Raw genomic sequence first — 26,589 nt, 5'->3', positions numbered from 1 at the left:
AAGAAAGAAGAGGAGGCTACGAAGAGAGAAAACAAACTGCCTGAGATGGCAATAACAGACCAGGAAAGTGCTGTGGGCTGCACAAAAACAGCACATGCCGCGTCAGTGTGTTAAACGGTCAGCCTAGGAAAAGAGAGAGAGAGAGAAGTGAAAGGAGGACAGAGGGAGGGCTTCCCTCTCTTGGGGATTCCCTCTCTTTCCACTCCAGTCAGGGCCGTATTTGCATGCACAGCCTGCTGCTGCATAAACTCACTCTGAGGCCGATGCCTGACGTGTCACGGCGTATGAAGCGCTTGTGTTTAACGGCCGCTCCAGGCCTGAGCACATGTGTGTGTGTGTGTGTGTGTGTGTTGTGCAATCCGAAGCCCATACCAGGCTGGGGAATTACTCTTTCCAGAAGTGAAACCCACAAACCTGATGGAGGTAGGCTTCGATCCAAATGTTTCAACGAATTTTTAAAGTAAGCTGGCAAAAGAACAACTAGAAATCGTTGAACGTCTTAACGCACTGCTGTGAAGTCATTTCTGAACGACCAAACACAAGCAGTCATGGACTACATCCTAAACCACATGCTACCTAACGTATTAATGCTATTGCTACCATTCAATTTAATCCCTTAAGAGTTCTTCAGTCGATCCTTTCGGAAGAGTGCGTAAATGTGCGGAGGATTACACTTTTATACAAGGTTCCACATACAGGTAGAACCCCTTTAGAACCCCTTTATTATTCAATCCAATGCCAGAGGACCTCTGAAGAACCTCAGATTATGTACTTCCCAATCAGAGTCTATCGTGGTTCCTCGAGGTTTATGATATATACAGTGCAAGGTGTGCTGTTGTATGTACCAGGTTTGGGCGTCGAATCATCTGAATCTCATATGTTCTCATGTATAGCTCATAAATCTTCTGTTCATCCATACACCTTCATCCAAACCTCTTTTTTTTTTCCCCCATTCAAGTTTTACTATACACACACGTTCAAAATTAGCATTAAATTAAAAAAAAAAAAAAAAAAAAAAAAAACCAGATGGAAACACTACACGTTAAAAAATGTGCATTTTAGCTAAATCTCTGACAGTCAGTTTTCCCAAATGTCTCTGGATGTAGCTGTCCTAAACCAACGTTCTGGGACAGATTGGACCTAGGGTAGGTATCCATCTTCTTTCAGGAAAGGATCATTGTTTCGAGATTTCCATCCATCTTAATTCATTAGCGTTTAATGTGACGGTTCAGCACAACTCCTCTCTTAGGGGCCGGCAGCAGGCCAAGCGAAGTAAAGAGTTTACCCCAAGACAGTGGAGACCCCGCCGAGAGAGGAACGGCAGACGCATTCATATTCTTTGGGAAAAGCCTGAGGCGAGCAATGCCAAGGAAAACAAGGTGAAACACCACACAATGGGTTTTTTTTTTTTTTTTCCCTGCACTGACATTCCGGCAAGCTGAAGCGAGATTCTGAAACTCCGGCCAGCGGGAATTGCGCATTCTGAGCCTGGAAAAGCTATGTTTAATTGCTAATGCTGGGTTTCACCCTCTTCTACACTGACAGACCTTAAAAAATGCCCTGGATTAAACGAGCTGAGATTGATAAATTACCGAAACGATAGGTGTGTGATCAAGACAACTATCGAAAAAAATCAGTCCTACAGATTTACTTCAACGATCGGTATTCTCATCATCATCGTCGCATGTGTATACTCTATAGAAAGTGGCGGTTTAGGCCTCCAAACTCCAGGGTTTCCAAATGCAATCAAGGAAACGACTTGTAGCCCTCGAATATCAACATCTTGTTGCGCTTTTCCACCCAGACAGCATATGTTTGACAAATAAATTCCAGTAGACAGATGAGGTGACTGAAATAATAGAGAGATATATTATTTTTATGGAGACAGAAAGATGAAGGAAAATGGGGAAAGGGCTAGTGAGGGAGAATATGAGTCTGCAAGCAAGACTGAAAGGGACTGGAGAGGAGAATGAGAGAGAGAGAGAGAGAGAGAGCATGAGCGAGAAATTGCACATGCCCCGTTTGTGATTCATTCCTCAACTTGCGGCTGAACGTCAGAGAACAGGCAATGGAAACTTGTGCAAATGTAAATACATTTCGGTTTAAAAATATAGCGTCCTAATGCACACCACATGGGCCACCTGGCAGGCCGTGCACTATTTTGACGGAAGGACAGACAGAGGGAGCAGAAGGAGAGAGGGAATGGTAATAAAAAAATTAAAAAACGAGGGCAAGTCAGGAAGCAATTGGGAGGGAAATTAAAAAGAAGGATCGAGAGAAGACCAGCTCGGGCTTACCTTGGGCCTTCTCCACAAACATGACTTTGGATTCGGGTAGGAAGTTATGTCCGCTTAGGAGCATCCTTTTCCCTCCTGATGCTGGGTAGCTGTCCAGGCTCTGCTTGTCCACCATAGGCAGCTCCTGTGCTGAGCGCTGGGCTGCAGGAGAACAGATACGAGTCACCAAGAAACATCAAGCCTCTCTAAACCAGATCTCCATCTGTACCTGTGTGTCCAGCTTCTCTTCCAAGACCTCTATTTCGAAATGTTCAATTGCTAATAAACTCGGTGTCCATTTGTTATACTATATGTCTTCCTCGATTATTAGAAATATATATAACTTTGATGGAAACAGACATCCAAAACCTCTCCCAGTGCTTGGGAATGTTCCAGAAGACAGGTGTAGGAGCTGGGAGTGTAATTACCAGATGGAGGAAATCTGTCAGTGACTGAACCCCCCCCCCCCCCCCCCTTTTTTTTTTTCCTTTTGTTTCAGATTTACAGAAAATCAGAAACAGATTTTTGTTGTGTCCGTTGTAATAAATAATCCGGGCACACACTTTTTTTTTTCTTTTTTTTTCTTCTGTGGATCATTATGGATAATTGCAAGCTATACAGCTGTATAGGAACGACTTCCATGATTGCATGGAAGTCGTTTCTATACAGCTGTATAGCTTGGAATGTAGCTCAAGTGGTAGGTTTGAGCGAACTTGCAGTTTAGCTAACTACTTTTTTTTACTTGCTCAACACTGATAACATATGTATGTGTTTATTTAAAAAAAAAAAAATCCGTGTTCATCAGGCCAAGCAAATTCAATCTGGACGAAAGCAGTGTTAGCATTTTTCCACTGTTGGGAATAATTGGACCATTTCGAGCCATACGTAACTCAATGCTTGAGCTTGCTACGACTAGAAAGGATCCATCATGAACACATTTCTTGTATCAATATGTTTATAGTCACTATTTGCCCATTAAACAGCATGTTTTTGTTTCTTCATCCTCATCAACAAACTCATTTCAGTGATTACTTAAGCACCAGCTTGTTGTTAATTTTTTTGTATGCTAAAGCTTAAGGCCATTTTGCTCATACTGAGCATTTTCGCAACCAGAAACCTTAGCATCAAATTCAGTTTACTGGTTTGTTATTAGAATCTTGGCATATTAATCTTAGCCTTGTAAGAAATTTTAACAAGTGACAAAAGAGAGAAGAGTGTATCCCATCTGTTTGCCCTGAATGTAGAGGAAGCTTATTGGACTGGGGCAGATTTATGGGAATGGCAACGAGAAGTGATTAGCATCATGGTTTTTAAACACGTAACAAGGCAACCTCTCTAAACTGGACAATTAAAAAAAAAAAAAGTTTCTCCAATCACGATGTGTTAGTACGTGAGCTTTGCATCTGGAGAATGACCTTTGACGGCCCAATGTAAATAGCTCAATACTGACCTAATAGCTGTTATAGTGTAAATCTTTTAATGGGTTAGATGTTATTGTTGACTCATCATCTGCTCATGTGAACGGTTGCACATGATTACCATAAAGATTTGCACTTCCCAAAAATAATTTCTCACCTGTACACTGTAGATTCGTACCTAAGAAAAATGCTGCTGTAATCATAAAGACTGTCCTGTCCACATGACAGAACTCATTACGCTCAAACTGAACAGCACATTTAGAACTGTAATGATTTATCATCCCACTTTTGAGTCTGGTTCTTCTCAAGATTTCTTCATGTCATGTGATCTCAGGGAGTGTCACCTCTGTTTTGCCCATTAGGGATCTAAATCTACGTCCAAATTTCTGTAACGCCGCTTTGCGTCAACGTCTATCGTCTAAGTGCTATACCAATAAAATCTCACTGAATTGATCAACGTTGTAATGATCTTGTCGTTGAGCTGGTTTCGGATGTGAGAGTATCTCCTTTAAAAAAGAATCCGAATCGGACACGAATCGATACCCGTGCTGTTTTCTTGTACGGTTATCTGTGTATTGGTACTTACAGCACTCTATGGGGTTGGACGCGGCTTGTAAAGACACGGTCCTGCCGTTGGGCTGGTTGATGTGGACGCGGAACACCATTCGGACGCGAGTGTTTTTGCGTCCGATGTCCGTCTCGCCCTTCCTCAGCTCGATGTCTGAGTTTCGGAGCTTCAGGATTCCAGCACAGTCGATTCTGGAGAGTGGAAGAAGTGTAGGAAATCATTAAGTGTTTCCTTCATAAAAGCCTTTACTCATGCAGAAAGAATAAAAATGAGGACCAATCGTTCGAACCGCTGAACCTACAAATGTAAAAAAATGAGCACTGAAATTTTTATTGATCCCAAACTAAGTGGATTTTGTGTTTTATGGCTCATTTTGGACAAAAGTGATGGAACCAATGCATGTATTTGGCTTTGTCATGACTAGCAATGACATCAACGCTGACTTCGACAATGCTAGGCTTTGTAAGGGTGATGCATAACAGGTCAAAGTCTTCATCCCACTTGGTGCCCTCACACCCTGGAAGAGGGACTTCCCAATCCTAGCTTAATTGCCTCCCTAGTGTCCATGGAGTGGAGGATCTCTGGTGGCTATGTGCTTCCAGAGGCGAAGCACATTGGGCACCGAACACTTTCTCACAGCTGGCTGAGCATCTTAATCCAGCATGCCTCAACAGAACTTCTATTAGTACAAACTTTTACAGCTTCAATTTTGCTAACTAATGCCATATTAGGAAGCAGGAACTTTTTCAGTCTTTCATTTCATTCTCTTGCACGCCCACTTTCTTTCTCTCTCTCTCTCTCTCTCTCTTTCTCTCTCTCTCTCTCTCTCTCTCTCTGGGTATTTTTTTTTTCATTAATGGTACGTTTGGGTGGAAAAAGGTTTCATGTTTCATGCTGGCATTTAAAAAAAAAACAACTAAATAAAACTAAAGCCGAACTGATAAAAAAAAAACAAAGCAGAGAATACATATGGGGTATGGCTCAGGATTCCAATTATTTTATATATCTGAGTTTCAGGCGAAGTTTCTGGAACATGTTAAATGTCAAATTTTATACAAATCTATTTTCCCCCACTTCAGCCAGCTACGATTTGAATACACAGAAAATACTACAATAAGCACATAAGTAGTAGTGTTTGATGTCATGCGCAGGGAAAACAAATTTTGAGTGAAATGTATTATGAGAGTTCTGCGACATGGGCAATTGAATCATAAATGGGTAGTGATCATATATTTTCATTCGTCAATTGTGGTTCTTTGCTATAATGGTCTATAAAGGGCAACAAGATGCAGAGACCATCAGTGTGGGCTGACAGACATTTCCCTGAAACCAGGGTTAAAAGTGCCTGGTGTCCTAACCACCGCTAGGTTCTTTCCGCTGTTAATACTTCTCTTAGTGATATAATTAAGAAACAAGGGAAATGATGGGAAATGAACGACCTCGTTTGCTTTGAAAGTGGACATGGACCAATTAGGGACACACGTTCCACCTTGCTCGGTGGATGGATTGAGGCGGCCTCGAACCTCCCACAGGATACAAACACAGCTTGTTTAAACATTTCTATTCCATAATCAGAAAAAAAATCAATACTGGAGACTACAGGAGTCTCCCATCGCATTACTGAAATCCAGACTGAACGGGAGGGTGTACTGCTGCTCTGTTCTGTTTCCCTTACACCTACATGCCTTCATGAATTGAATCTGTATTGTGTTATGGCCCTTACGAACCTGACTTGGGTTACGTGGATCTCCTGAACCACTGAGACATAGAGAAACAGAGAGATAGAGAAACAGAACTGGATCTATGAGAAAAGCACCGGCTTGTGTCTTATCAACAGCCTGCTTATGAATGGAAAGACCACATCAGCCAGCCTCCACAAAACCTGGCCTTTAAAAGAAAAAGGTCCTCAGCCCACACTTTCCTGTCTGAGATTGGACCGGAGAAAACCCCCTCACTGCTCCGACATTTCATCAGACGATTTAGCCAAGGCTTATCGGGTCATCGGGACTTGGAGGAACGTCTGCTATCTTCAATCAGTTCAGTTAACCATTCGATTTGTTCATGACACTTCCACATCGGATAATCCGTCTTTCTGAGCACCGGTAAAAATGAGAGTTTGGATTACTGCTTAAGGCTTTATCCAGCTTGTCCAGTTTTTTTTTTTTAACAAATGAAGCTGGTAATGGGTGGGGGTTTGTATTCTCTTAAAACCAATGTGTTTTTGCCAATAAACTTCGACAAGTGGTGTATTACCATAGACATAAACAACAAAAAGAGAGACATTTGAAGGTGAGGGAGGTTATGTCATGTCTGGGTTCTATGGCTTATTTCTTTTACTCCGAAACTGCTGGGACAAAAGCCAGTGAAGCTGTGGAGAAGGAAAGTCAAGCCAGAAGTGCTGCTGGCTGGACGGCATGCCGAGTAAAAGCCCCAGGGATATTTGAGCTCTGGGTGGTGGTGGTGAGGTGGGGGAGGTTCGGGACAAAAAGCCTATAACTACTACAGCAAGAAGCAACAAATATACTGAAGCAGGTCTAGGGGCCAGGCTTGGACTTGGGCTTGACAGAAGCACAGGGGTCTTAATGTATTGAGTATATTCTGGTGCAGGGTAGAGAAAAGATTTCCTCAAGGAAACTTTCTGTCAGCTTTTTATAATGAGTTGTGCTACCTGGATCTCTCTCTCACTCTAAAAGGGAAACCCTTTCTTATAGGGTTCTAGAGCTGAGGGTTCACCCAGAGGAACCGTTAAGAAAAAGAGATGGAACCTACAGCAGATTCTCAGTTGAGTGTCCCAGAGACCTTGATCCACTTAGATGTAGTATATTATTTCAATATAAATTGACATCCATGAAAGGTGTCCTAAACAAGTACATCTATATCTACAGAGCCGTCATCTGTATGAGGTACTAGAGCCAGAAATGACAGGTAGAGAATGCATACAAATGGGACAGACTCACATGGCTCTCATGTTGTTCTCAGGCAGCAGAGGGATCTCCAGCACCTTGGTATTGGATTGCATGGCCTCGTGGCTGGCAGTGGAGACAGTCTTGCCGGTGATGCGGTGAACCTGGTAGAAAGCGTGCGGTCGCAGAAGTCGGTCATCTGCCGTGCCAATGAAGAGCTGGAGTGTTAGTGGCTCGCTCTCCATGTAGCCGTAAAGCTGGCAAAACAACAAAGAGAACTAGGTGAGCTCTCCAAAAGCCTGCTACCTCTTAAAAAGCCCAGTCTTAAAACCCCATCTCTTTTGTGCTGTAATTATTTCAGCACACTGTGGCTAAGGCTTCCTAATGATAGCTTTTAGCCTCAGAGAGGCACACTCATGCTAGCAGCAGTGTATTTGTTTCCCTGGTTGGGCTGGAGACGTGCCACATTACCCTCAGCCTAGTTCTGGTTACCCAATTAAGAGAGTTCCCCTTGGGGTTTTGGGGGGTTCTTAAAGACAGGTTTGATCTTTTTTCTTTCTTGAGCTTATGCAGCAGGAACTCTTTCATAGCCTGTGTTCTATAGCACACAGGGTGGAGATTTGGTCCTGTCACACTGCTGTTTGTGAAAATTTCTCACTGACCATATAAAGGATACCCATGGAGAAGCAGGCCTTCAGCAGACACTGACTCAATGGAAAATGACCAACGTCTTTTAAGTGGTTAAAACATATTAATTCAACGTAATCCATCCATTAATTTCACGACGCCTAATATCATTTGCAGCAATAAATGAAACAAGCGATTTATTCTCATGCTACAAAATGTTGTGATCAGAGGTTACCTCAGCTAACTATTTTTGGTTAACAGAACATTTTTCTGAATGTTGTGGTTCTGGGAACTCTTTCTTCTTAGAACATTCGATCTGCAAAGTTTTCTGCTTGTTCAAAAAAAAAAAAAAAAAAAAAAAATCCCAATTTTTTATTCAACATTAACTGCCCTACAACATTGCTAGAACTGTTGTTAGCTTTAGGTGCATTAGCAAATTTCTTCCAGAATCTACTGATAATATTCTCCATTAGATCAAATCAATAGGATGCCACATAGCAATATTTAGGACAAAAATGAGACAAAAACACTTCCAAATGACACTTACTGGAATGAAACAAGCCTAAGAAGAAAAGGAACATCTATGCACTCTTCTCCCACATTGCCAGCCTGATTCAATTGAGCTAGATTTTGGTGATGGCAGCATTTCTGAGCATAACTTTGCTATTAACACGCTGCTAGCCTCCATAATGCTGTCCTGAGGGCTTTCTGACATGGAACACAATGCGTGTTATGATTTTCATTATGGCTGGCAAAGCTTTGGTCTGGAGCCAGAGACGGTGCCACACTGAGATAAAAGCACCAAGAGAATCAGAACCCCTTACAGGTACAACTTCTTCTTGCTCTCTGGTTACCACTTAGCCCTTCTGCTCTTTAATAAAAATCACTTCAGTGCAGGCAGCGGTAACAAATGGTTGTTTGTTACCCCTTGTTAGCACAGAGAGTAGCAGCCAAGGTATGTCAGTGTGTTCGGATTGCTGTGGGATCTGTAAATCTAGACTTATTCTGAAATACAGGGTTGTGCCTATCCTTGGCCATTTGCTGAGGAACGTATGTAGAAGTGGATTAAGAACTGTATGCCGGATGAGCGGCTTTGGTGCAACCATAATGGTACAACAGAACGGACTTTGGTGTAACCAGATCTTTCAGTCTGCATGGCTGCAGTCTCTACACTGTGGGTGGGCAACTGGACTGCACCTTGAAAACAGTAAAAAAGAAAATACTAAGAGCAAAGAAAAACCCTCTGAGGGGCTAAGATTAACCTCCAGAACTCAATCCAATTGGAGTTTACTGGCCACATGTTCAATTGCCATGAAAGCAAATAAGAACGACCTGTCAAAATAAAGTCCATGTGGTAAATCCCAAACTGTGCAATTTCAGGTCTAGGCTTATGAAATTTCATTCAGTGACCGAGTCAAAATGGTAAGGATGTCAAGCTAAATAATAGGGCTATGCTTATTTAAGTGATTGACTCATCTAACAGAATCTAGACCACATGTAACCTATGACTTAATCTGATTAATGCTTATATAATGGCCCTTGTTTGGGGCGGGGGGTCAGGGAGGATTGGTGTATTTGCGAAATATTGACCGGCAGAGGAGTGAGAGTGAGGCATTTCTGGAAATGTGTGCAGACTACAAGCTAATTATTTGATAACCCCCCCCAAAAAAAAAAAAAAAAACATGAAATGGACGTTCTTTCCCCCTCAACACTGCCCTAATTGTGAATGACTCTCTCATTATATGGCAGCAGGTAGCGTTTCCACCATAGCTCGGGTCAATCCTGAGCTTGGCTTACTGTCTGTGCAGATTTTCTCACATTCTCTCATATCCAGTCAGGGGTTCCACCAGGTTCTCTGGGTTCCTCCTACCTCCCACTTCAACAAAACATACTGGTAGGTGTATTTCCTACACTGAAGCCCCTAATTGATTGAACGTGTGTGCTGTCCTATCCAGGGTGTATTCCTGCTTCACGTTGTGACCCTAGCCAGACCGGGATAAAAAGGTTACTGAAGATGAATGTATGAACTCTCGTTATACTACATCCCATTATATAACATTGTATGGCCGCACCAACTTGCCATAATTAGTTTCCGCTGATGACCCCCCCAACCCCACTGCCACCTTAAGAGCCATTCTATTTGACTTTTCATGTTGTTGGATGTTCATCAAGTGACCCCTTGGAGGGTTGAAGGATCATGTCAGAAGCAGAACTTGCATTATCCACACTTTGAGTGGCTCAAAAGAAGTCATAGTGACTACACTTCATAAAATGACATGAGGCATTGAGCATATATATATATATTTTAAATTTTTTTTTATGGATTTCCAAGCACAATATATAACCCAAGACGAATAATGATACACAAGATAAATGCTAATATAAAATCCATTATTTAAAAGAAGGTCTTTCTAACCGTCATACACTGAGCTGAATGGTTAAGAATGACACGTTTTTAAGCCAGCGATTGTTAGATAATGATCTATCCACACTCCTGGCTCTTTTTCTCCCTTCAGAGTCTCAACAGCTGTCCTGACCCTGAACGCTAGTCACATATGCTAGTCATCAGCAAGGCATGCTGGGGTCAGGGGCTTCTTGAAGTCCTTGCTTCTCTAGAGAGCACTTTATCTCCAAGGTGATCTCACCAGAGGCACTCGCTCTGCTTATTATATTTTACTCGCTGTGTCACCACAGCTAATTAGCTACAGGCCCGTGTGCTACCAAGCACTTCTCGACAAATGGGCGGAAAAGGGGAAAATATTGCGACGGTGTTTTTTTGTGCACTTGATCAAGAAAATGGTTATTTAAGTACTGTTGATAATCTGACGTTCTTGCTTCCACACCACGTACACTACGGTATTATATTCATCGTGGACTGCCATGGTTTTGTGTGCTCTTTCAACCTCAGCTTTTAAGTGTCTGACGGAAATGATTTTTGAGCTCACAGGTCTAGCGGTGTAGGGCGACAATCATGGCTGGCTTCATTCAAAGCAAAAGTGACCTCATGCACAAAGGGAAGTGATGAATGAGGTCAGGTAACTCGGATTGACGCCGGTCTTCCTGAAAGTAACGTAACATGTTTTTGTCCCCCTTGGGCAAACTCCCTAGATTCGTTGACCATATGTGCTCTCCTGAACTCTCTCACTTTTTCTGTCTTTATCTGTACACAGTGAGACGCTGTCTAAAATAGACCATGAAATCCAAATGACTCTTTCAGAGCATTGCGTTGAGGTCTGTTGGCTTGGCTTGATGGGTGCCTAAGACTTTATGTTCTTTCGATGCTCCAGTATATGTCAAAAAAATGTCTCACTTCAATTTTACTTTGAAGCTATCACTAGAAATACCGGTGACTCATCTGGACTCTGGGGTGCGTGTTAATTATTCGCACTGACCACAATGTTTGGCACACTTGTACATGTTTTTCCAATCTTCAACTGTCCAGATTCGTGTTCTTGGCTGAAAGGAGTGGAACCCAATGTGGTCGTCTGCTGTTGTAGCTCACCATGGTGGGTACAAGTGGTTATTTGAGTTACCTGGTCAATTCATTTCCACCCATAGAAATGCCACTCACTGGATGTTTTTATTTTTATTATTTTAATTTTTTTTTAAAGCCAGCAGCTGTCAGTATCGAACCAATAATTGCAGTTTAAAAATAAATAAATAAATAAGTCAGCTTTGTTGTTGCTAAAATCTTGTAATTTGTTATGGAGGAAGAAAATGGTTGCTTATTTCCTTAAGGGATTAGTCATAAGTCTTATTAAACCGGATCCTCCTCGCCAACCTCCATGTTTCACATAAGGAATATAAAATCAAATCATGGATCGTAGTTCTTCTAACCGAGTTTTACTATTTTACATGAGAGAGTTCTGTCCGCCTGTGAGAAAGCCAAAATCTCTTGTATTCAAGGTCTGTTCGTACTTTACATTGATTTGCCAGTTTATTAGGTTTACTTATCTAATCAATTATAAACAGGCAACTCACTGTATATAGTTTTTTTTTCTCCATATCGCCTGAGTTGCCAGTTTATTAGGTCTATCTGGCAACTCCGCATATAAATCAACAGAATTCCTTAATAAGGAAATGTGCTCTCATTACCCACAATTAATATGGCACATGACATGCTCTGCAGAAGCACTTCCTATATCGGTATGGCTCCTAGGTATTAGTGAAATGTCCTCCCTGGAAATGCATCAGTCCTGCAGGGTCACACAGCTCCAGGATTTGCAATTGGCGCATTTGTTTAAGGAAATGAGAGGCTGATGAGTGGTGACATCAGAGAGTTACATTAAGTGAGCAACATTTGGACTTTTTCTTTCTCTGTATTACTTAACATTATGTCACTCGTTCTAACTCATTCCTGCTCTTATTTCTGTCTCTTGTACTCTCTACGGTGGTAAGTAGGAATGTCATGACTGGTCTAGTCCACGTGGCGTAGAAAGGGGGAGAGGGAGAGAAACAGTAAGAGTGCAAGGTTGGAGAAAAGGAGGGAGGGGAACCTTGGTCCATTATCACATTCGCTCATAGGCGCTGACGGTAACCAAGCGAGGCCTCTCTGTACCAAATTAAATCCTCGCTCATCTAAGTCTTCCCTCTTCCACCCTAGAGTCCCTTTTATTAGCTCTCTGTTGATTCGCATAGTATTTGCTGTATGTATGTGTGTGTGTGTGTGTGTGTGTGTGTGTGAGAAAGAGAGAGAGAGTTGTTTGTGAGAGAGTTGCTTTATTGTAATTGGCTGCCTCAGTAATCAGTGTCGCTGTAATGGTTTTCAGCAGAGTGACAATAGTCTGTGGTGGGTATTAAAACGCAAATGCGAAACGAATGTCACTGAGGGCCAACGTTTAGAGCTCCCCATGTCTAGACCAAAGATCATAGAGATCATAAGCACTGTATAAATCGATGGCTTAAAACATCTTAGTACCAGAGTGTCTTGCCAAATGCTACACACTGACGTGTGCAGGATTCCAGTGCCCCGTGATCTAAGTGGCGGCCAACGATGCCTTACCTCATAAATCTGTGGTCAGCACCTCAGACCAATGAAAATGTTGCCGTCGCACAGCATTCTTCGAGTTACTCCATGGTTGCAATTAGTGGTTTCCCAATACCGAGGTCTTGAGTAAGGGGAGCCCCTCAAAGAAAAGGAAATCTGGGCATGGAGTGTTTAATGGATCTTTACATAATAAACATGAGACAGTAATTATTTGCAAGATGATACGATTCTTGATTTTTTTTTTAAATAGAGCTGTCAACTGGGCTTCAATATGAAACAATGATGGGGATTCCAGGCTTGTTCAAAGGGTTGTAGTAGACTTTCTGGAGAAACATGTTTTCAGAGAGCAAATCTCTGATCTCCAGTGCATTTCGTAGTATTCGTCCAAAACTCAGGCTTTGAAATCAGAGCACCCAAGCAGTACCCGACATGGGGAATCACTCCATGCAAAAGGGAATCAGATTACTCGGCATCCTGACTATCAGATATGGTTTTTTTTTTTAAGTTTAACCAATGCCAGTTAAAGTTTTTATAACATAGAAATGAGTTATGTGAATACTTAACGAGTCACAGCTTGGTCTTCACCCTCCTCAAAACATAATTCCATGTAATTCAGCACTGGCAAACATTCACGATATTCATTTCAAATTGATGGAAAACCCATCATTCTTGAGGTGCTCTTTCCCTCATAGGTAGACCTTGAGATTCCCCCCAGAATGCTTCTGAAAACCATCATGTAGATGTTGGCAATGGCTGTAGTGCAACAATCTGCCTTTTCCACAGACGGACACCCCCCAGTAGTATTGCGGTTGGCAGTAGCTAAAGAAGAGGAAAAGTGGCTGCCGGGGTCAGCTTCCTCCATAATAACCCAGATGGGCAAATACAAGAGTTGAGGAGATCAGGAATAAGGGTACTGGCAAACATGGAATGGTCAGTTCACAGATCGTTTTCTAAGTAGGGGAAGGAAATTTTGGTCAGTATGGGGCATCTCTCTCAAGCTTTGGTCTCCAGTCTGCCAGCGGTGTAGTGGAGAGGGAGAGTGATGTCACCTCTATGAAAGGAACTTTCCTAAACAAAGGGAAGTCTGTGTGTTTGGCAGCAGCGGTAAAAGGGGTTAGAAAAACACCTCTGCTCATTATGGTGGAACCCTCGATGATAACTAATGAGTATACCAGGGGGCAGACAAACAGTCCAGCCTGGGAGAAGTGTGTGTGGGGGGGGCACCATTTTTTGTTGGTGTTCCAGCTGTTTACATCACATGACAGAAAATTCAAAGTCAAACCCCATGTGTTCACTATACAAATGAAGTGTGATGTGGCTCTGTTTGACAAGGGATGGGCGCCACTGGTGGCTACCACTTTGTTTGTATTCTTGTTTTGTCAATGCTACTCTCCAGGAAAACTGTGTCACCACCACAATAGAAGCAACGTGTGTGTGTGTGTGTGTGTGTGTGTGTGTGTGTGTGTGTGTGTATTGATGCATGAAAGGAAACATTTTGGAGTGAGTGTCATCCCATGGATTGACTTGGGAGCACTTTTGAGAGATGAACGCCTCACCAGAAATGACACCTGCAGTGAGACAATGCCCCTGGAGTCCCAGAACGGTAGCATCAGCTGGGTTGTGGGACTCCTGTCCTTCTCTGCCCCCCCATACCATGCCCTACTCCTCTGTAGGGGCACCACTGGTGCCTAGGGTCCTTAATCAGCAGGAAGCAGGGGGTCCCAGAGGGAAAGGAGCTCTGCCGAGCCTCAGCTGCCTGCCTGTTGACTCCCTGTGCCCCACACCCTCTTCCCCCTTGCTGCCATTCTCCATGGCTGCCATCCATCCGCCCAAAGCCTGCACTTCATTACTGCCTTACCCTGGGAGCCATCATGTGAATGATGCTCAAGCAAGGAGAGTAAGTAAAAAGGCAAGAGGGGTCAAAATTAAACCCACTCTACTCTCAGCTTTGGATCATCTATGGCAAATGCTGGCAAGAGTTGAAGCGTGACTAAGCTGAAGCTCCTTTCTCGCAGCACCTCTCTCACTAGGCAGGATTGCCTAACCCACTCGAGAAAGCGAGTAAGCTTCTGCTGTCTGCTCGAGAGGCTGCAGGCTGACGAAAGCCCTCGTATATTTCCCCTGAACTAGAGCAGTTAAGGCTTTAAATCACAGTGAAGAAAAGTAAAAGTCGAAGCACGCTAACAATGCGAGCATGGCAGATGAAGTGCGTCACTGAAGTGGTATTTTTCAACTTCAGAGAAAATCAAATCGCACTGTACAACTGAAACGCTGCAAAAGGGAAATTCTACTGTTTTGAAATATAAAAAAGCTGTAAAATAATCGGTGGCTGTCATACAAATATATGAATCCCAGTGGAGATTGGAATACACTTTATGGTCAAAAGTTTGTGGACACCTGAGCATAACATTCAGATGTGCTTGTTGAACATCCCACTCCAGATTGATTCCCCATGTTGCTGTTATAATAACCTCTACTCTTCTGGGAAGGCTTTCCACTAGATTTTGGAGCGTGACTTTTATTGTGCCACACATTCAGCCCCAAGAGCATTAGTGAGGTCAGACGCTTATGCTAGGTGAGGAGACCTGGAGCACAGTTGGCCTTCCAGTTCATCCCCAAGGAGTTCAGTGGGGTTGAGGTCAGGGCTCTGTGCAGGACACTCAAGTTCTTCTACACAAATCTTAGTGCTACAGCATCCAAAGATATTCTATAAAATGATGTTCTTCCAACTTCGTGCTTGGGGAACTACCACATATGGTTCCGAAGGTCAGGTTTCCACAAAGTTTTGGCCATATCGTGTCAATCTTAGAATAGACTTAGAATAAAGGTTACAGCTTCAGTCAAATCAGCTTAAAGGTACCAGTGTTTATATTTTTGTTCCCATTATTTGCTCTTAACACTGTACCCATGAGAGATGGAGTGGCATAAGCTTAGTCAGGTCCAGCTCTCAGTACCAAGCCTATGACAGGCTACATTGGTTAAGGTCTACCTCCCTGCAGGCCTGTGTTAACAAATTCACCTTCAACATTGAGACATGACTTCTACTGGGGGAGGAAATGGATTATAAATAACACCTGAGAGTTGATGAATTGGGTTTGAAACTGGCTGGGCAGCAGCTGCTGTGCTGGGAAGTGAAAGTGCCCGTGTTCGACTGGGGAGAAAATAAGGGTTTGGAAAACAGCTGCAATGCCTCGACTACTGCCTTTACCAAGAGACGGCAGCACCGCGCCAGTGTGTCTGCGTCTGAATGTATTACATTATTGATTTCATGGCCACACGCACGTCACTCCCGACCACATACACACACAGACACACACACATGTAGCATTGCACTTTCAAGTGCACTTTCCACCTTGGATAAACCAAGAAGGGAATTAAGGGGCAAGTTCAAGACAGAGAAAAATAGAGAACGCTTTTTCTCTAACACGTGTTAGGTAATGCAGGTGAGAGTGACGTGGATCCTATAACGCCTGCCAAGCACAATAGTCAGACGCGGTGCTCTCGCTCCACAGTAATTGCGATAATATGCGCCACTGCAGTTCGCTCCTACAAACGGTGTAGACGATCGACTCCGGACTTCGTGGTCCATTAATAACACATACACACACCAGCATGTCACTCACAAAGCACATACACACTCTCTTTTTCTTTCTCTCTTTTTCTTTCTGTCACTCTCAAATGCACGCCTGCCCTTATTGAAAAGCTCTCATGGTCAGCCAGCAAAACTGGCCCTGTCAAGACGTTTTATACAGAAAAGAACAAGGAGAAAGTCGTGTGCAATAAAACTGTGTTTCTTCATCGCAGAGTAAATGCAGTGCTCATTCCAGTTCCAGGATCCTTAAGTACACGTTTAATTACATTTTTAAATCTCTCGAAAGATAAGTAATGTCTTTGTTATAAGTAAAAGATAAGTAACGCGTTTGTCATTGTTAATAGTTAAGGCACTTTTGCGTCGTTTTCCCAGTCATACTCTATAAATGAGGTGTATTTTCTTTTAAAGTTCTCGGCATGTGAATCTGGAACGATTGACAGCTGTGTAAGTGTTTTTAACTCTCCGATATGAACCCCTCAGACACCCTGGAAGCCCCGCCCTCTTCCCAGTTTCACATTCGTAATATCTCCTCTCGCTTTTCCTGCCTGGCCTCGTTAATTCATTAATGTGACATAATGTGACATTCTTTAAATGTCTATTTAAATTAACCACATAACTATATAGTTATCATCACTTAATAACAAATAATTGTAACGGTAATAAATAATTAGAACTCGATTTGAGATGCTGATTGCTCAGCTGAAGCCTATAAACAGCGTTACATATAACACCATATATATACATATATATATATATGGGGTTATATGTAAATTTTTCGCCTTTCAGAAAAGCTTTTTTCCATCAAGTGACTGGTGGTAACCCCCCCCCCCCCCCCCCGACCCCCCCAGGTTTGTGATTAGCTGAATGAGGTGGATTAGACAAGTTAGAGTAAGGTTATATTGTAAGGTTTTCTAGATAGTGAAAGAAAGGTTAGCATACCTGCACCACAGGGTGCCCTCCTGACGGGGCCTTCACTGCCCCTCGGCTGCCCTCCGTCTCATAGTGGGCACGGTGGTGAGATTTGGGCTGCACCTCGATCTGCAGATTGTAAGGACCTGAGCAGGACGGCAGCTGCCAATCAAGAGCCGGCAGAGACGGGCTACCAAATTAGAGGACAGAACACTTCGTCAAGATTTATGGATTACACACACACTCACAGACCCCGTCTTGCAGGCATTAATCGGATGAGTGAAACCAGATTTTCGGCCTGCTCTGGCAAGCGTTTGGGATCCGGACCCCTCCGTTTCATCATTGTCTCTAATCTAATCTGTTGTCGTCACAGCCTGACATACTAAATTTCCAAAGTCTGGCAGCTAATTGTGGACGTTTTTTTTTCTTTTTTCTTCTTCTCCTTTTAGAAGAATTAATGAAATAAGCATGTGTTCCATTTAAAGTCTTCCATGCATTCTATCACGGTCTGACAGCTCATCAGTCCGGGTCTCCACGAAAGCGCTTGTGCTTTTAAGTGGATGAAATTGGTTCCACCGAAATGATGGTATAATATCAGTTCAGAAAACGCCTTTCTTTTTTTTTTAAAACTGTGTTTTGTTTTGCGCTTGTGAATGTTGATTCTCCGTTGTCCAGATAGGACACATTCCCACGTGAAAACACACGTCGACGGAACAACATTTCAGCACACCCGGATGCCTGGACGATGCAACCTAAAACAACACAATCTCAGGCATCCTCTTGGAACTTTTGGTGTGTTTGCTGACCCAAAACGAACCGGCTTCCCTCTGTACTTTTATCTGCGTTTTTATCTGCCTTTTATCAGCCTAATGCGTCTGAGAGGGAAGGAGAATCTGCAGCCAGCGCCACCAGCACTGACACCATCACTTCCTGTTCCACACTATCACCCTCAAACACTTGATTTCCGGCAGGAAAGTGTGCCGGCGGAGGAAAGTGCGTACACGCATACACACTTGTGCACTATGACCACAGGCGGACCGAGAGGCCTGTTAAAAACAGTAAAAACAACAAAATAATAAAATCGTGTGCTAGCAAGTGTTTGTGTCGAGGTTGCTATGGGAACTAGTCCACAATCCATTGTGCCACCCTTCGAAAAGTGATTTATGAAATACGTATGAACTTTCTGCCTTCGGTCTCCTACTGCTATTACTACTCTTAGAATATATAAACTAGTTTTATATAAGATACCAAGGAGGAGACTTTGTAGTAAGTTATAATCTACATGTAAACACAAATAAATCACTCAAGATCTATAGCCATGTGCTTGAAGCCTGTGTGTCAATAAACCTAACATCAAATATTTAAATAGATCAGGAATTTTTCTTGTACCTGAGGTAAGGTTTGGGCTTGGGCCACGAGTATGGGTGAGGAGGAACATCCAGGAATCCTGAGCAATAGCTCTCCTTCTTGAATGGCATACGGTTTGAGTTGGTATAGTCCTCCTGGCCGAGATCCGTGCCTAGATCGTCGTTTGCCGGCTCCACCTTCAGGCTCATGCTGGAATTGTGCTCTACGCTGGTCTTCCGGCTCTTGTTGGGAACACCATCCCCGAGATCGGGTAAGCCGTCTGTACTGAGGGCGTTGATGGCTGCCACGATGGCTGAATTGGTGTACTGGTTAGTGGTTCCCAGCCAGTTTTCTTCAAGCCTTGGTGAACCCTGAGGCGAAGCCCCGGGCGAGTGGTTGGGCGAGATGCCTGATGCGTGCCCATAAGGGGTGCCGTTGAAGCTATACTTCCGCTTGCCATGACTTCCGATGTCATCGTTGGGAGAGGTGGAAGGGGAGTGACGAGGGGATGGACCAGGGGCATGCCCATGAGGGGGGCAAGACAGCATAGAAATGGATGTGCCTTTGGGCGAGACACAGGGCGATTGCCACGGTGAGTTCTGGGGTGAATTTTCATAGTTGTAGAAACCAGACTCATATGAAGCCTCAGAGTTGCAGCTACTTGCTGGACTCAGACTGCTTGGGTCGCGGTACCCATCAGCACTGGGCAAGGTCAAGGTCACGATATTGACTCGCTTAGCCACAGGGCCCATGGTCCCACTTTCCTCCACCTCTTCCTCAGGCATCTGGCCATAAGTAGTGATCTCAATGCGTGGCCTTTCCAAAGGGGGTGCGCCATTGGGACGGAGCCCGGGGAAGTAGTAGTTCGGAGCCATGGCGCTCTCGTGGAGTCCGTAGCTCGCTTGGTGGCATGATGAGACTGAAATGACGGGGCTTGATTGAAGACTGTGGTACTGAGATGCCAGGCAGGGATTGGCCATGCCAAGTGGGAGAGACAGACTCACATTTGGCGTGTAGCTAAAAGCCTCTGCAAGGACAAAAGAAGAAGATGCTGATGAGTAAACTACAAAAGCTCAACATCTGGCACATCTATTACTGCAAGTGAAAGAAAGCAGCACCACGGAGGCTTACTTCAAAATGTACTCTGAGGCATGAAAAACTTTGCATGAGGTAACATATGGAAAGTAACAAATGTTTAAGGTTAGCTCAAGGGGATGAGTAAGGTTAGCTTATAGTCTTAAATCATAGAAATACAACAAATTACTCTCGCTTCTTTGAGTTCTTTTAATTAAAAAAAAAACAGAAAAGGGGTTTGTGCAAAAAGTACCAAGGATAGAACCAGAAACTCCAACAACCGTCCAGTGATTATTGCTCATCTGTACCAGTTATTTTAATGCCTTCCTTTACTTAATGTAACGATTTCACTGGTTTAAAGGACAACAAAATGCGTAAAAAAAATAATCAAACTGTCCTCATCGTGACCCTATATTTGTTCCCATTCAGGTTTCTAAAGAAAACACTGCGTTCTGTTTGAGCAATGATGCTTTTTTTTGTGGCCGTCCCCTTCACCTCAATCTATATTTGCTAACTGCAGCGGTATGCATCCAGGACACCACGTGAAATGATGAACCTGTCATGCACCACAGAATGCGTGGGCAGACTGACTAAATTTAGTGTGTGACAGACTATTTCCAGAAGCAGATGCACCGAAAAAAAATAGCTGTCACTCTTGAATAGACTTTGTGGTTTATAAAAAAAAAAAAAAAAAAAAAAAAAAAAAAAAAAAAAAAAAAAAAAAAAAAAAAAAAAATTTAAAGCAATCTGATTTATTTAAGAATTTTCTCTCTCTCTCTCGCTTTCTCTCTCTCTCTCTCTCTCTCTCTCTCTCTCTCTCTCTCTCTTTCTCTCTCTCTCTCTCTCACACACACACACACACACACACACCAGCATAACTCAAAGAACACTTTTGTATCGAATTAATCTGAATGAAATGGTTACCAAATTTGCCATATTTGAATGAAACATACCAAATTGTTTAGCAAATTTGAATAAAACATGCAAATTTTTGCATTTACTTCCAGTGTAAACGCACTCAATATCACCTTTTACAGAGATAAATAAACTAATGAGACACTATATATTTTTATGTCTATCAAACGAGAAAAAATATATTCACTCATAGACACTTTACACATACACATACATGTTCACACACACACACACACACACACACACACACTGCCACCTGCCCAACACACCTCTCTCCATTTCCATCTCTCTGCCTCGGCTGCCGTACTCAAACAGAAAGCTGAAATCGAATTCGGGCTCTTTCTGGCCGGATCCCATCTTCGGTGTCTCCAGGAAGGAGCGTTTAAGCGCCGCTGTGTATCAGCAGCTCCTCTAGCAGAGCAGAGCAGTGGCTTTTGACATCCTGTTCAGTCACACCAGAGCTCTTATCTCTTCCTTACTCTCATAAAAAAAAAAAAAAACCACCTGCCGCCTCATTCTGAGGGTTCTCTCACTGACAGATCCGCCCCTTACTAGTTCCTTTTTCGACTACTTTGAGGCACACTGTGATTCACACACACACACACACACACACTCCCTGCAGAAAAGAGCAGCAGGTACGTCTGCAGAAGTTGCGTACATGCACACGGGGGTTTTCTCTTCTCGTGGTATGGCTTGTTTGCATTTCAGGCTCAGCGGAGTCGCTTGACAGGAAAGTGAGCGACTATAGATTGTGTAGCCGTCCACCACGCGCATGAATGCATGGTCAGATAAAGCAGAAGTCGCCCCTATTGATGGAATTTTACCTTATGCAAAGTGTCCACATGTGCAGCCTACAGGAGAGTCTGGAGTTGTTGTTTTTTTTTTTTTTAAACACTCACCCACTGGCCTGAGTTGGGGAGAGTCAGCCTCTTAATTGTGTGTCTGGCGGAATTATGGGTATAAGAGACAGAGGTTTGGGCAAAAACATGGGAAGAGGGGTGCAGAAAACTGCCGTCGTCAGCAGGCTGAAGAGCTGAGAGGACACACACACACACACACACACACACACACACACACACACACACACATGTGGGCTCAAGTGCTGAGGCGACACACATGCATACCCAAACCAAGCAGTCTGCTATCAATTATGAGGCTTAAAAGCAGAGGGCTGCAACGAATAATCATGCTCCCCTCACCACAGTAATGCAATCCCCCAAACCGCACAGACAGACAGAAGGAACCCCAAATCGACGCACAGCCCATGACATCAGTGCGCTTTAGTTACTGGAGTAAGCGTACGAGACGGAGATCCATCATCCATCATGAACTCCCTGATACACATTCCCGTATCACGGACGGCGAGCGTTCGTCTCCTAACAAATGATGCACTCCTGATCCCGACTGGACTCACACACTTGAGTAAAACATTTTTTTTTTTAAAAAAGAAACAGAAAAACTGAGGCAGCAATATTGCAACATATTGATGCAACTATCACAGGGACGGGCGATTCTATTCGTGGCCATAACAGCTGCGCTCTGGTGCAACAACAACAACAACAACAACAACAAAACTCTTAGGTGTTACAACGGTCTGCTTGTGGTTTCATGACTGACATGATGTGAGAAAGACGCAACACATTAACAAGTACGCAGCAAGGCTTGATCAAAAGCCACACCTTCTAGAATGCTAGAATACTATTCTATTCATTTCTATTCTGTTTCAAAGTAACTAGCTTGTCATGGTCCTACCGATAAGGCATTATTTAACTCACTGGGTTTCAGATATCAGCCCAGAAATCAGTCAATAAACATATAAACGTTTAAAATTCTACTAAAGGCATGAACATGAAATTCATACAAATATTCTATTCTATTCTATTCTTCTTCAAAGTCAATATATTGGCACTGGGTGCATTAGGTTTCAGTAGTGATACTGCATTAATAAAGTAATTGACAGGAAATTAATACAGACTGCATCTCTATTCTATTCTATTCAGTTCAATTCTATTCTGTTTTAGAGTAGATGTACTGACCTACTCTTTTTAGGTTACAATGCCCATTAGGCATTTGATTATTACTAAAGGCATCAACAGAAAATTAATACAAATTGCATCTCTATTCTATTCAATTCTATTCTGTTTTAGAGTAAATATATTGACCTACTCTTTTTAGGTTACAATGCCCATTAGGCATTTGACTATTACTAAAGGCATCAATAGAAAATTAACACATATTGCATCTCTATTCTATTCTATAGTAAATATATTAACCTGCTCTTTTTAGGTTACAATCTTGATCATGCATTTGACTTTTACTAAAAGCGTCAACTGGAAATCAACACAAATTCTATTCTATTCTATTCTCTTTTAGAGTAAATGTATTGACCTACTCTTTTTAGGTTACGATGTCCATTAGGCATTTGCCTTTTACTAAAGACGTCAATAGAAAATGAACACAAACTGCATCTCTATTCTATTCTGTTCGAGTCTATTCAGTTTTAAAGTAAGTATATTGACCTACTCTTTTTAGGTTACAATGCCCATTAGGCATTTGACTTTTACTAAAAGCATCAATAGAAAATTAACACAAATTGCATCTCTATTCTATCGTAAATATATTAACCCGCTCTTTTTAATTGACAATATTGATCATGCATTTGACTTTTAGTAAAGGCATCAACAAATTCTATACTATTCTATTCTATTCTATTCTATTCTATCGTCCCATTACAGGACATGTCAATCGAGTTACTTCGAAAGGACGGATTACATTATTGATAACACATTTGACTAACTTGCATTTCAGATGTCTGTCCAATAATAATAATAATAATAATAATAATAATAATAATAATAATAATAATAATAATAATAAATATCATTCAACTAAAGGCATCAACATGAAATTCATACAAACTCACATCTCTGTTCAATTCTATCCTTTTCCAGGCTGCTTTAATGGAATGACAATATTGCCATATTTGCCAAAGCATTTCATTCTACAAGACATGAGAGAATCCTTCAGTCAGTAACACCTCGTTTACAGTTCTACCGAAAACTTCAGTATAAAACTTCATGCAAACTTTATGCCTGTTTTAATTTCATCATCTCAAAACATCTTTATTAGTATTAGCAGTGTTCATGTACAGTGTTGCCAAGACACGAGTCGATTAATCAGTGAATAAGAAAGCATCTGCGATTCTCCTAAAGCAATGTTCAGGAATCTATGGATTTAGATTTGATGTGGATTCTACTGTATTTATTTTTTTTCCCATTCAAATCGACTTTTTAGGCAGGAGCGTATTTTGTTACTGGGTTAGGGTTAGGGTTAGTGTGTTTAAATAACTCCACTTCAGACATGAGTCCATTCACCAGTCAGTAAAATGCTACAGTAGATAGAGATGATTCTACTCTAAGCATCACTATGAGTGGGCATATAAAGGGTGGGTGTGTGCTATATAGTTTTATTCTGAAAAGCACTACCAAAGTGTGGAGTCTATTATAGAAAATGTATGTCTATTCCTTTCTCCTGTATTGTCCAATTGAATCCAAGTTGCATCATTAGACTATTGAAGTGTGCAAATCACTATTAAGTCTGTTTATTGTAATTCTTATAATAATAATAATAATAATAATAATAATAATAATAATAATAATGATGATGATGATGATGATGATAATAATAATTCAAACACAGTGCATCAGGTTGAGCTAAAGCAGGTTATATACAACGAGCAGAGCGCTGCGCGCGCGCGCGCGCACACACACACACACCTTCTTCCGCAGACTTCATGCTGAACTGAGCGGAGCAGCAGAGCTCGGGTCCTCTCCGTTTGCCCAAAGCTGGCCGTGTGAAGTTGGCGCTCGAATCGGGACGCGTGCACGCAGGCGCGGGCATTCACCCTCTCGACACGGGAGCGCGCAAACTTTCCAACACAATTAATAATAATAATAATAATAAAAAGAATAAAAATCACGCGGGCGCAACTGTGAACGCTGAGCGAGATCAGTGTAAACTGTGCATCCCGATCCGGTCCGCTGCGTGCGTGTTACGCGTTTCGTTAGAGCGCAGCGCGTCAGGCATCAGTCACTCCGCACGCGCTCTGTCGCATCTCATAGTGAAGCCCTCCGTGGGTTTTTTTTTTTTTTTTTAATTATTATTATTATTATTATTATTATTACCGGCGTTGTGTGACGCGACTATTTACGGAGCTCCCGCACCGCGCTGTATTTAAACCTGGAAAATACCCTCCTACTCCACCTCCCCTACCCCGTCCGCCTCCCGAATCCCATGCGCCGCCCTCCGGTCGCGCCCCCCGGCAGCCTCTCAGCGGCGGGAATCTCTCCGAGAAGGGATTCCGCCTGCGCACATCATGATTTCTGGACGGATTGTTGCCACGTCCGTGACACGGCAAGCTATTAATAATGAATTATTATAACATTTTTAAATGTATATATATATATATTACTCTTACCTTTATTTTGCACAAGCGTATTATCATTACACACACTGATGCATGCTGAAATCATTCCCTATAGTTCCCTCAAGCCATGTGAAATAATCTTGCTTTTTTTGTTTGTTTGTTTCTGAATAGTGCCATTTTTCCTTTTTGTAAACTATTTTGCACACAGAGGCACTTGATTTAATCGAGATATTCCTCTTATTTACTCATCTACTGTACAGTATCTGCTTTACATGCTCAAGATCACAGTGGATCTGGGAATACTGGGTACGAGGCACGTACACACCATGTCAGGGTTCAGATCCAGAGCCTATACCGGGAATACTGGGCATGAGGCAGGTATACACCATGTCAGGGTTTAGATCTGGAGCCTATTACAGGAATACTGGGCATGAGGTAGGTACACACCCTGTCAGGGTTTAGATCCGGTGCCTATACTGGGAATACTGGTAGGCCAGTATTCGTCAGGCCACTCATATGCAAATGATATTACAATAGTCATGCTTTCAATTTGCATACAATTTTCATGCCACATTTACAAAACATGGGTTATGCCCTCAAAGTACACAAATACACCTTTATTTTTTCTGCACCACTGCACCGATGGCAGTACAGAGGTGCAGCAGGTAGTATTGCTCTTTCAGGGTCCCCGGTTCAATCCGATCCTCAGGTTACAAACATGTCATGTTCTTCCCTTGTTCTTGTCCACACTTCAGGTATTGACGACTCTAAGTTGTTGCCAGGTGTGAACGTGTGTGTGCACGGAGCCCTGCGATTGACGAGTGTCCCGTTTGGCATGTACTCTCACCTTGAGCCCAGGATCGGCTCCGGATCCACCCTGACCCTGACCAGGATAAAGCACTTAACGATGAATGAAGGGTTCTGACTGAAATATCTCAATCGCAGAAACCTATTCGGGAACTGTCGATCTAGTCTTGGGTGGAATTCCAGGACGTGTTTTAGTTTCAGCTCTGGAATACGTTCTCTTCTGTGGACTAGAAAGCACTGGTGGTTAAGATTAAAATCACTTGAGACTTGGCAAAGATTTGCGAGGGTTACTGCGAGATTGTTCTGTTCTGTTCTAATCCTGCTCGGATTGCTTCGATGTCTGCGGTGACACTGACGACTCATCTAGGGCATGTTTCCCTTGTAGCAAGGGAAACTTTGGTTTCGTTAGACATTCCGAAAAGCACAGAGCTGTGAAGAGAGCAATTGATATTTTCCATTCTAATATCATGAAACGGTTTCCTTGTGTTTAGGGATGAGCTGAGCAACCAGACTGCAAGAAATCTTCTAGTCACAACGTCTTCTAGTTCTGAATCAGTCTAAGATTGTAATCTGATCGCGGTCCTCCGTTTCTGATGCTCGTGCGATAAGAGCCCTCGGTGCAGAAGAGCGTCGAAGGGTGTTGTGCGTTCGGCGCCATGGGGGCGTAATTAGCGCTCGTCTGACTAATAGAGTAGTTCATTCAGAATTTGCATCAAAGGTCTGAAAAGAGCGCTGGCATG

General features: G+C 42.7%; 1 protein-coding gene across 2 annotated transcripts in view; it reads right to left on the bottom strand.

The window, feature by feature from the left end:
* LOC108280571 (nuclear factor of activated T-cells, cytoplasmic 1) overlaps positions 1 to 24,829 on the bottom strand; it is a 62,011-nt gene extending 37,182 nt beyond the window's left edge. The window contains exons 1-6 of one of the 2 annotated variants that reach the window (XM_017495696.3): positions 24,393 to 24,829; positions 18,670 to 19,654; positions 17,311 to 17,470; positions 7,220 to 7,422; positions 4,281 to 4,453; positions 2,298 to 2,438 (exon numbers count right to left, since the gene is read on the bottom strand). In XM_017495696.3, coding sequence (XP_017351185.1) covers positions 2,298 to 2,438; positions 4,281 to 4,453; positions 7,220 to 7,422; positions 17,311 to 17,470; positions 18,670 to 19,654; positions 24,393 to 24,516 — 1,786 coding nt within the window. In that variant the 5' untranslated portion in view covers positions 24,517 to 24,829. Of the gene's footprint in view, positions 1 to 2,297; positions 2,439 to 4,280; positions 4,454 to 7,219; positions 7,423 to 17,310; positions 17,471 to 18,669; positions 19,655 to 20,885; positions 21,080 to 24,392 lie in introns of those variants that run through there. The other variant, XM_017495697.3, reaches the window with a different exon arrangement.
* Between the last annotated feature and the right edge of the window lie 1,760 nt (positions 24,830 to 26,589).

The sequence above is a fragment of the Ictalurus punctatus genome, chromosome 20 (assembly GCF_001660625.3).
Source record: "Ictalurus punctatus breed USDA103 chromosome 20, Coco_2.0, whole genome shotgun sequence".
NCBI lineage: Eukaryota > Metazoa > Chordata > Actinopteri > Siluriformes > Ictaluridae > Ictalurus > Ictalurus punctatus.
The sequence above is the reverse complement of the archived record's forward strand: the minus strand, read 5'-3'. Positions and strand labels throughout refer to the sequence as shown.